Here is a 12,305-nt window from a genome sequence, read left to right as displayed (position 1 = left end):
TTGTATCATTTCAAAATAGCTACAAGTTTAAATTAAATTTTGTTTGCATTTTGCAATACATAATCAAATCGATCAAATGCTCAAGAAACTTGGAATCGATTTATCGTGAGTATTGAGTATCGTGTCGTATGGTTACTTAACTAGTTTACATCGCGATGACAAATGTCAAAACGGGCCTATTAAATCTTGATGACCGTAGTCTGCTTTATTTAAGGGGTTGTCCATTAATCATATATTATTTTTTAGGACTTTTCAACCTTCTATCTTTCCTTGGTCATAAGTGGTGAGATTTTAGACTGAAAAATCACGTGCACTTTTTGTTAAAAGTATACTGAAATTTTAGAATATCTTTAAATTTAGGTATAATCTGATTTTAAAAAAGCATTGTGATTCGAATTTCTAGAGATACAAAGGTTGCAGGGTGTTGGTTGTTTCTTGGATAAGGGAAACGCGCAAATAGTGCGTTCAACAAAAAATGTAATACACGTGATGTCTAATTACAGCCCTCCCCCTCTCATTGTGATATTTCTTGTTTTTTCGGGAACCTAACCATCTTTCGAGTATATGTAATAAATGAACGACCCCTTAAGAGAAATAAAAACTTTAAAGTTAGTCTTCTTGATGTAAGTAAATGGTGATTAGTCTTGTAATGAAATATTCCACTGTTCGGTTAGGTGGGAGGCGTTTCTGGCGTGGGTGGCGTCGGCGGCGTCCCGGGCGTCGGGCTCGGAGGCGTCGGCGGCATGTCAGGTGGAGCGCCCGGTGGCTGGTTCAAGCAGGGCGGGCCCGCGGGCGCGGTCGGCGGCGTCGGCGGCGGCATGATGGGTATGAGGGGCGCGTACGCGGCAGGCGGCGCGGCGCCGCGGCTGGGCGCGCGCTACTTCCCCGGCGGCGGCGTGGGCGCGGTGGGCGGCGTGGGCGCCGTGGGCGGCGTGCTGCAGCGCTCGCCGCCCGCCACGCCGTCGCCGCGCCCGCCCACGCCCTCCGAGCTGCTGATGATGCGCCAGTCCCCCGCGCCGCCCGCGCCGCACGCGCCGCCCGACGACCAGCTGCCGCCCATGACGCCGCAGGACCAGCTCACCAAGTTCGTGGAGCAGTTGTAGTGTACATAGCCCCGGCGCGCCCGGTCGCCCTGTAATATATAAGCTACCGCGGCCCCGCGCCCCCCTCCCCGCACTATTTATTGTCGAAGGTATCGTGTAGCGACGCGAAGGACGTATATTAGTATTACGATGAACGAATCGAGCGCTCAATGTACAAAATGTAAATATGAAAGAGAGTACATCCTGTCCGCTTTTGCGTAATGTAAGTTGTTCGTAGTGTAGGTACATTATGATACTTATCTGTTTATTGTAATTAAATCATTTTATAATATAATTATGTGATGATTATAAATTGTTGTTTCTGTTCGAATACGACCTGAATGTCCTTCCTTATTATTTGTACAGTGATACGGAGACTTAAGTCATAATCTGTTTTGATATTGCTATGACAGACTTGAAAATTTTATGAATGTGTTATAAATGTTATGGAATTACTTCATGAATATTGCATACTCAATCTCTGTTATTAATGTAATCGATTGCTATTAAACATATAAATTCATTATTCTTAACAGATTTATCGCTACACTTAAAATAATTCAATGCGAAAAAGTACTCTGAAAGTTAAATAATATTTGAAAGTACAACGTGTTTCTTTGTACGCATAGAGGTGACTATACCTGTAGCTAGCTATGTGAGGTGGCGAGATAGCGGTGCGTTCCACCAAACGCCCGCAACGATTGTAAGTTGTAACATTCTATCGTTCCACCTAAGGCCCGTGGTCGTCGCAAGCGATCACTCGACGTCATAGCCAGCAGCGTTTACTTGTCGACCTTCTTACTGGATCTCCGCGCGACGCGTCAATAGTGTTCGTAGTGATTGGTTTACCGTTTCTACAAACAATTGACACAGTTTTTTCACTACATAGTTATAATATTTTTAGTAAATCGTCATAATATTAACTTTATCAATTTGTATTGTACGAGTCGGTTTATACTTATTTGATAGGTATTATTATACCGTATATGTAGTTGTGACATTTCCATAATTTGTGGAAAACGTTTTTCTAAAGTTATTTAAAGAAAACCCGACAACACGTCTCAACAGTGCATAACAGTGCCCATCGTGGACACTGATCTGAGCACGTATGTACTGTATCTGCATTTTACTTTAATTTGGTAAGAAATTATTGCAATTACCTAAGTTATCACTTTATAGACTACAATATAGAGTAATTTTGGAGGCACTCTCTAAATTTCATGAGATTGATTTTCATTAACAAAAAATATATTTAAAATTGATATTTAGTAACATATAAACAACGCCAGACAAAAAATTAAATCTAAGTTTTTGAATATTCAACAGTCCTATTAAATATATTAATTAAAGGCGTTAGGCGAAGAGGTTCTCAATTCGACTTTGTATGTATGTATATATATATTTATATAATGTACCTATTTTACCTGACAACAACACGAAAGGTGCGTCATGTGTTCCCATTTAACTTTTAATTGAGATCTTAATAGTACTTTTTGACTTATCGCTAATAATGCGTATTTACTTGACTAATCAAATATAAAAAAATCATCAAATCGGTGCACCCAGTAAAAAGTTCTGAGGTAACATACATAAAAAAAGAATACAGTCGAATTGAAAACCTCCTCCTCCTTTTTTTGGAAGTCGGGTAGCAATTATATATTAACGGTTCCCCTATTATTTCAATCTTCATGTTCCGTCCATATAGCGTTTTTATTAAACCATTTTGGGAAAATCTAATAGAATATAGGAATTTATTCTATATTTTTTGAAATATCAGCTATTTTTAACAGACTTTTCGTTTCGTACAGAGTTATTTATTAACATTATTTTTTTGATTTAGAACGAAGCAGTTTCATTTCATGGTAACTGTGTACTAAGAAACAAAACCAAAATTGATAATAACTTACGACATAAATATGCAAATGTTCAACAATTCGGATTATTGTAATAAATGGTAACTAAAATACTACTCATTTAGCAAAGCGTTGCCGCAGTACCTGGCATACTGAAGTAAACGGGTATTAAATTTTTTTCCAGTTTTAATATCATTTGTAAATTGTTTAGGTTTAATCATAATAGATTATTTAATGTTGAAACTATTTTGATCCTCGTGAAAACTAATATTAATAAGAAGAACAAATATGTATAAGCATATAGCTTTTAAAACTTTCATGGTATTTTGTCATATTTGTGTTTTTCATTCTGTTCCTGAAAGTTTGACAAACGCCATGGTAACACGTAGTAGGTACATAGTTTTTTCTTTTTTATAAAACTTTTACGCTGCAACATTAAAACGATGTTTCAAAAGTTGCTCCTATAATTTTTAAAGTAAACTGTAGACTCGTTCATTGTAAGCCTATTTTTGGGCAACCTAAATCTATTTATTAGCCTTGTATTACATTAAACTTGGTTTTTAAGAAAGTTAATTTATTCCGATAAGTAAAGCAGCTGAAATATTTTGTTCCAAAATCCAACTTATTAACGAATAAAATTAATTTGTAGTATTATCTGTAACTAAAAATATATGTATAATAAGTTCAACTTACCAAGACTTTAAAAACAAAGTTACGACATTGTTAAGTTTACGAGAACTTTTACAAAATATGGTTCTCAAAAACAAATACGTTTGAAGTAAATTATGTGCGTAACGCTTAATTATTGTTAAAAGTATCAAAGTCAGCTAGAGTTAGGTATGGTAGTGATTTAGGGATACCACACGTATTTTTTTTGTACTATTTAAATAAATATAAATATTCGGATTTCAATATTTATATGTTATTATTTTCAGTATGGGTAAGATAACTATTTCAATAATTTAATATTAAATTTTACACGGTTAGAATAATTATGTATTCTCGAATAGCATAAAATCCGAATTAGAATCGTCCTTCGCCTCTCTATTTATAGAATACAATTTTTTTTGTGTATAAGTTGATTTAGTTTTTCGCGTGCTATTACTTTCTAATGTTTAATTCTAACAAGCGACAGTAATAATGCAATATGCATTACGTATTATTACAAATGGCCTCAGAAATTATTTTGGTATTTTTCATTTAATCTTATAACTTCTAATTATTTAAATATATCTGACAATCAAGTCAACTTATAAAAGATACTAGATAGATGATACAGTAGATGACTGATGATTTTTTTCCGTAAATAGATTGATTTTATTCTTTTTTTTTTTCAAATACTTGTCCTAACAACGAACAAAAAAAAAAAAAGAATAAATAATAATCGTATTTGGTGCATTTTGGCGTTTCATTTTTATTTGTGTATATTTAATGGTAGAATAAAATTTTTAAATAAAAACTTGTATATAAAATAATATTAGCAGTATGGTAATATTATGTATTTGTAACAACATATTTAATTGAAAGCCTAGTTGATACATGTTGCAACATAGTATTAAATGAAAATTATATCTGTAAATAGTGACTTACTTTTAAATTACTAAAATCCGTGTAGTTTTATAAAGTTTTTCTTAAACAAAGATTTATTTGTATATATACCTATTTGTAAGATGTAACAAAAATGTATGATAATTTTCAGTAGGTTTAATTTTCGGTAGGCCGATAAGTTTGTATAATATGTTCATTTTTTAGATTTGTTTTGTTCCTTTTGTCACATATAAAACATATCTTTTATAATTATATAATAAGTGAGAAAAATATTTTTTTTATTTTTTATTTTCAACCCATTCATATTCCTTATTTAAACAAAAATTAAGGTGTTTACATATTTAAACCACACGATCATGAGTTCCTAACCCTGCAGAAAATTCTAAATTACCCAGACTCGAACTGGTCATCGAATTCTTGATCCTGGAGTGAAAAGCAGTGACACTATGAGACAATTTAAGTGTGAAGCGTTTATTACTTGTAAATTGCTTCATAACTTTCACATGCTGTATTAAAACATTTTTGACTTAAAACATTAATACAATAATCTGCCTACACACATATCTACATACTCGTGTAAGACGTAAGCATTTTAATTAACAACCTCCAACCATATATCAGCGTCTTCGGTGCAACAAAGCCAGCCCCGCGGTCACCAACCCGCTTGGCCAGCGGCTGCGTGGTGACTTTGGACAACACAGGAACTAGGAAGGTATAATATACATCTGACTACAAGTGCAGGTTCTGATTAAAATATAGAAGCAATTAAGCGCAATTGTGTTAACATGTGTGTTAGGAAAAAAAAATAAAAACTCTATCTATTTGTTTTTTCGTTTATACTGTTTGTGCTAAAGGTCAAATCTTATGTAAGAATCATAAAAAGATTAGCGCCAATGTCTGGCGTGACGCACAGTCTGCAAAGTAAATAAGTAGTGTTTTAATGTAACGGCTAAGTTAGGTTCGGAAAATTGAAAATCATTTTACCCACTGACGTGATTAACGAGACAAATTTTTGCAATGTCATCCATAATCAAAAAGATGTATACGGAATATAAAAAAAGAACACCAATTTAGCTATCGTATATCTATACTATTAAACGAGTAATTCTTTTATATATATAATTATATACTTCTATTTCGGGGGTGACAAATCGATATAGCTAGGATTCATTTTTAGATAATTGTGTTTGCTCGCAAACGAAAAAAAACCGACTTCAATTACATCGACAAGTATTACAACGTAGATCAACGAAAAAATAGTCAAGTAACTACGCGTTATCAAAGATTACTCAAAAATTAGTCATCAGATCTCGATAAAATTTATATGTAACCATATAATAAACATCAGCTTTCGATTAAATTAAAAATTATTAAAATCGGTACACTCCGTTAAAAGAAATTGCGGATTTTCGAGAGTTTCCCTTGATTTCTCTGGGATTCTATCATCAGATCCTGGTTTCCTTATCATGGTACCAAACTAGGGATATCCCCTTTCCAACAAAAAAAGAATTATCAAAATCGGTACATCCAGTATAAAGTTATGCGGTATAATACAACGTAGGTCGACGAAAAAAGCGTCAAGTAAAAACGCATTATTAGATATAACTCGAAAAGTAGTTGTTAGATCTCAAATAAATTTAAATGGGACCAAATGACACACACCACCTTTCGGTCAAAAGTAAAATCGGAAAATATTCATATTTTATCAATATGTAATTCGTATAAATATGATTTCTGAAAAACACGATTTAAAAAAAAATAAAAAATACCGAGCTAAGCTCGGTCACACAGGTAATTCTTTATTTAATAGGCTTAATTAACGGAATGACAATTGAAAATGATGGAATTTGGCAATCGAGGTGCAGAAATATGAATATTTTTTTTAAATATGATATTTCATTTTTCTACAAATTTGTTTTTTACCGTTTTAATTTGTGTCGTATTTGGTCAGCACGAATTTGTGAAAATACTCTAGTTTTACGGAGAAGGCAGAGCCAATAATAACATTCTTAATAATGACCTTAATATTTTAGTTAAATGTTGCACTGTTCCTTTTTCGGAACAACTTGTTTTAAAATAGAACGGTAATAAATGTGAACTTTATTATTTTGTAAGAGATTTACTTAAAAAAAGTATTATTAATTTTACGCAAAATAAAAATGATCTTTTTATGTTCTACCTATATCTGGCCTTAGTAGTTTTATTTTAGTGGACTTTTAGTTAGAAATAAATAAATATTAGGTCCATACATATGAAATTGTCGTTTCGGTCACTTTGATCTCAATATTACCCCCATGGAGCACCTCTTTGGCTAAATTCAAAGTACAGTTCATCGGCCTGTCTCTTTCGCACTCATTGAATAGGATTCGTACTGTAAGCTTCGTTTCATTGGAAAGCAATCACTGGCACTCCACGCGTACAACTTAATGCCAAATGGTCGTAATATAATTTATATTACAGTATTGTATAGGCATAGTAGAACAGAAATAATTTAGTGTAGTAAAGTATAGTATCTATACATATAATAAAATGGTAGGAAAGTCAAAACTGTACATTGAATATTTTTTTAAAGAATACTTGGGTTGTGATCTACAATCGATACCGAAGCCAAAAATATAGTTTTTAGAATTTTTGTCTGTATGTATGTCCGGGATAAACTCAAAAAATACTGCATGGATTTACTTCAAATTTGGCACGAATATTATTAAGAAGTTGGGTCAACATATAAGCTACAAATTATCACGCTATCACTTACGGGGAACGAGCAGAGAACCTTTATTTCTTCAACGCCTTCTGTAACAACGTGTACTCTAACGACGCATGTTTGAATGTTGTTATTATGTTAATAACCATGCTATAAGCTAGTTTCATACTATAAATAAAGACATCCTGTAGTATATTTACTATCAGCATTACACCCGAGCGAAGCCGGGGCGGGTCGCTAGTTAAATATAAAGAAATATAAAATTTATTAAAGTGGGAGTGCACTTCTTTTTTTACGTCCATCATAAATCAATCATAGATAAAATCCATCATAGATACCCTCCAGCGCGGGGCCGCAAAGGGTTGTGTTAAACTCCTATGAGGCTACTGACTAAAAAAACACCATGTGTGAGCAGTCGTCCGACTGGGTGGGGCGAAATGCGCTAGCATTCGCCACCTCCCATCGGAGGGAGTGCACCACACCAACGCTCCTTAGGACGAGCCGCCACTGCTCAACGCACAATAATAATGGAATTTTTAATCGAATCATCACGTGATGAAAAGTGAATCGTGTACGGTAACCAAAGGTGCTCATCGCAATGGCTGAACCCTGACTAGCCAGCCAAATCTTGCCTCAAGCGAAAATTGTCTCAAAAAAAAGTTACTTGTCTTTTACTACAGCTTTTTTAAATCTGGCCAGAGGATTACGGCAGATGTCTATTATCAGCAACCGCAAACCATGATGGAAAAGCTAACAACCAAGGCTAGTCAATCGCTCTAGGCCACTACTGCTTCAGGATAACACTGCACACTAAACGGCAACCAAATTAGAAGAGCTTAATTGGAATCTCTAAGACATCCACCGTACTCCCCGGACCAAAAATGAGAAGTGCATATTTAAAAGAGTAGTTTTAAAATAGACTTTCTAATAATTTAATACTTAACTAAGTTCTTGGTTTTTTCCCCACGAGTTTTCATCTTCTGAGATAAAAAGTTCTTTATGGGAACCGTGAACAATTTTAAAGCCAAGTAAGTAAGTAGTATTACCTAAAATTTAAAGACTAAACACGCTTACTTTGCGCGCTTGCTCTTCAAATAAATGTTATTTATTAAAATAATTTAATAGACACTGGTAAAAACATCACTGTTTCATAACAAAATCAAATAGAACCCTTATAATATAAAATTACTAAATAACATTCGCTGCGGCGGACGCCTATCGGCGTTTTTTGATTTAACATTGAGGTGCGAAGGACGCCCATCGGCGTTTTTTTTCAATTCCTTTTATCTTGGCGAAAACAAGTCACAAAAAATTATAGTTGCAATATAGGCACATTTTTTTAAAAATACAACAAGGTACTGCTCGCCGTTTCCGAATATTTGTTTGAAAAATAACTTTTTGAAAAATGCGTATTCCATCCTAGGTGCGAAAGACGCCTAACGGCGTCTTCCAGGAGTTAACAACCTTTGATTTTAAATAAATACCTATTATGTTTTTTTTTTGCAATATTTCCTAAATGTATTTAGTTAATATTATTTTTTCTATAATAGAGGTAGTTATTAGTACTGCTTCTCCTCCGCCGCTTACGCGCCCAAACGCGTACGGTTATTCATATGGTGACATTCTTTAACGAAATGAAAAGAGACCTGGCAAAAGAAGTAATAATGATAAAAATGATTTTAGACTCAGTTCGAAACTTCGAACGTTCGTGAAGACCGTGAGTCTTACTTTATTCGCAATTTTACTATAAGCCAAAATCTTTGGACGTTTTATTTATTAACTTAACTAATTATGAACTTAACTTACACACTTAAACTACTTACTTAATTTAATTTACACATATTTAGATAAGTTAAAGCTTATTCTACAATATAAAGGATAAATTAGATCAATTATAGAATCATTCCTGTTTTAATGAGAATAAATTACTCAGTCTATTGTATCAATCACTTAATTAGTTATCCTTTGACAACACTGGTCAACAAAATTTAACGTGTTTGGAAACAAATAAACATGTATGAATTCATCTACTCACTTTATATAAATTATTAGATAAATATTTACGAAGTTAAAATTTTAACGAATTGAAACTTGTCCGTTCTATATAATGTCGACGAATTGGATCAATTATTTCAACAAAAGTTCATTTTGATACTAATTTTCATGTTAACGAAGATCTCTATAAAAAAAGGTCTGTAAATAAATAATAATAAAATTATAAAAGTAATCAAAAGGTTTGCAACCTCTGATATTAATTTATAATGATAATTTAGCCGTTGTTATCAGTTGACACTAAAATATATGAGACTGTAGTTTAAAAGTGAAGTATAATTATATAATTAAAATAATTTAATTACTATTTATCGCCATAGTCTCCAAAATTTCACAATCCAACTATTAAAGAACAAAAACTTCACAAAAAAATCCTAATTAATGTTAATTTATTTTTTACACCAAACACGATCATGAACGTACCACACGTTTGGCGTATTTGTAGTTTTTTTCTAAGATTTTAGCGCTAAAATGATCATTTTTATTGCACAATGCTGAAAACGCCGATCGGCGTCCCATATTATCCTAATGAGGTGCGGAGGACGCCCATCGGCGTTCGCGACGAAAACCTTCCCGCACCTGGCTAATAAGCGTAATTTTTATCGCCGCAGGGAATGGGTTAAATTGAATATCACTCAAGATAAAGAACTGAATTGTTTGGAAGCCTCAGATTAAAACTCCCTATGAATTCGACCTTGGAAAACAATACGTAGAACTCAAGGTCGTTGTTTCCTTAACGATGAAAATAAACATGACTGTGTTGATATTACGTATCTACGTAATCGTAGTTACTACTGTTTGTTTAGATTGTGACGTGTACATGGATAAAAATATCTTTGATTTACAAAAATAGTTTGCCTTGACAAGTATCTAAATAAATAAGCTTAAGGAGTCAAGAATAACGAAACATACTGCACTAAAATACATTTATATAATTTAGTAGAAGTACTTATTGAAAATTATATTACGCAGCTTGTCCAAATTTTGGTGTAAACTATACAAATAAATAAAAATTGGAGTGTCTGTTTTTAATATTAAAATAACCGCTTTTTACTAAGTAAATGCATTTGGGTGTGTAACCTACACGGTACATATATAAAAAAAATTTTTTACAATTTTTGCCTGTCTGTCTGTCTGTTCCGGCTAATCTCTGAAACGGTTGGACTCAATTTTTGCAAGACTTTCACTGACAGATAGCTAATGTAATAAGGATTAATTTAGGTTACTATTATTTTAAAAATTAGATAAGAGTACGCAGAAGAGCACGTGGTGGTTTAAGCTCCGTCCTTCTCCTACATGGAGAGATAAGCGGCCTAAGATCAGCCGTGGGGTTTTAGGTCAGGTTGAATCGTAAAAATATTGTTTAAATGAAAATAAGCGTTTGAAAACTTCAAGTAGTCTTACATATAATATAATATAGGAAACTACTCAACTAATCACCTATAAGAATATAAAATAATAAGCAGAATATAAAATTCACTCATAAAGCAGATAACGACGCGTGCGACGAGTAGGAGGGGAGCTCGCCTGCTGATGCCTCATTCAACTACAATCGACCTCGAGTCGAGTCGACGCGTGCGAGTCGACTTGCTGTTGTAAGTTTGTTGTAAGTCAGCGAAATATATCGTATTTGCGACGCATCTAATTACGCCCGAATAATGTCCGAAATAAAGCGTTTCACGCGCGTGGAGATTCAAAACAGAAACTCGAAGCAGGATGCTGTGTTTATCATAAACAATGAAGTGTACAATGTCACATCGTTTTTAGACGATCATCCCGGTGGACACGAGGTGCTACTGAACGTCGCTGGTAAGGACGCCAGCGAAGACTTCGATGATGTCGGTCATAGTACGGACGCCAAAGAAATGATGAAGAAATACATAATAGGTGAACTTGTAGATGAAGACAAGGTTGAATTAAAGAAACGTACTTTCAACTGGGAAGAACATAGCAAGGAGAATGCGAATACCAGTTTTGTAAGCTCATGGAAGTTCCCTGTACTGCTCGGCCTTCTTATGACTATGCTCTATACGTATCTGTTCGGTTAACAAACATCAACACGGCGCGATATCACGTTGTTTCAATTATCTCAATGATAGTCGAGAACATTCCATGCTGAACGAAATACCAAAATACAAATGATTTAAAATATAGACTTAATTGCGTGAGTGAGTTGCAAATGTCGTTGTTTGCGAATTGGGTATAAAATAAACTAGAGTAATTAGTTAATTGCGGTGAGAGAGGGTGTTGATTTTTACATATATGTACATAAATATTTATTTACTACCATAAATTTTTATCTTGTCGATTATTTAGATGTTTAAGAAAATGTGAAGTTTCTTTAACTGTTTAAAAACGATATTGCATGGCAAGGTGACATCTCTGTCTGGACTCTGGTCTTTGTACTATTACTAGCAATCAGATGATTGGTTAGGTGTATATAAACAAGAAACAAGAACCATGGATCACTTTATACATTTGAATAACATTATGTAAAAAGCTGCTTATTTAATTGTGCTGTATTTTTTATGTTTTATTTTTTTTAATAAAGTTTTAAACTGTGATCAATTATAGGATATTTATTTTTTAATTAAATCACAATCCAAAAAGTCCATTTTACGTAAATTTATAAAAGTATCAAATAGTAATGACACGATTATAATAAATTTAACAATTCTCGTTTATGTAATTGATCTCTACTACTTATTCTTTATTATTTATTCTTTATTTTATTATTTAGATGAAAACCTTTTAGTCTTAGATTTCTCACAATGATAGAAGTGCCAAGACAGGCTAGTACGAGTATTTAGATATGACTTAGTATATTATATTTGCTACTTATACCTATATTATTACATAAATATGCGTTTTTTGATATTTCCTATTCATCCCCTTTTTTATCAATCAAATTTTTCTATATAAAAAAATATTGAAGTCCTAATAAAAACTTTTCTTTCATAATATGTACAAATATAAATGAAGCTATTCTTCAAAGAAACTTGAAAGCACGTGAAAACGTGTGGGGTCTCTAGTTCTATAACAAAAATCTTCATACTTATGACATTT

General features: G+C 33.3%; 2 protein-coding genes across 2 annotated transcripts in view; both read left to right on the top strand.

Moving 5' to 3' along the window:
- The window catches only part of LOC123670431 (histone lysine acetyltransferase CREBBP), a 35,444-nt gene extending 34,049 nt beyond the window's left edge, over window positions 1-1,395 (top strand). Inside the window, exon 26 of the mRNA XM_045603927.1 lies at window positions 675-1,395. Within this exon, the coding sequence (XP_045459883.1) occupies window positions 675-1,103 (429 nt within the window). The 3' untranslated portion in view covers window positions 1,104-1,395. The remainder of the gene's footprint in view (window positions 1-674) is intronic.
- Window positions 1,396-10,707: 9,312 nt separating this feature from the next.
- Window positions 10,708-11,807, top strand: LOC123670316 (cytochrome b5-like). The gene has a single exon (XM_045603820.1). It carries the CDS (start codon window positions 10,898-10,900, stop codon window positions 11,285-11,287), a length of 390 nt encoding a protein of 129 aa, XP_045459776.1. The 5' UTR covers window positions 10,708-10,897; the 3' UTR covers window positions 11,288-11,807.
- Window positions 11,808-12,305: the final 498 nt, after the last annotated feature.

This window comes from Melitaea cinxia, chromosome 4 (assembly GCF_905220565.1).
Source record: "Melitaea cinxia chromosome 4, ilMelCinx1.1, whole genome shotgun sequence".
NCBI lineage: Eukaryota > Metazoa > Arthropoda > Insecta > Lepidoptera > Nymphalidae > Melitaea > Melitaea cinxia.
This window is presented reverse-complemented; position numbering and strand designations above follow the sequence as displayed.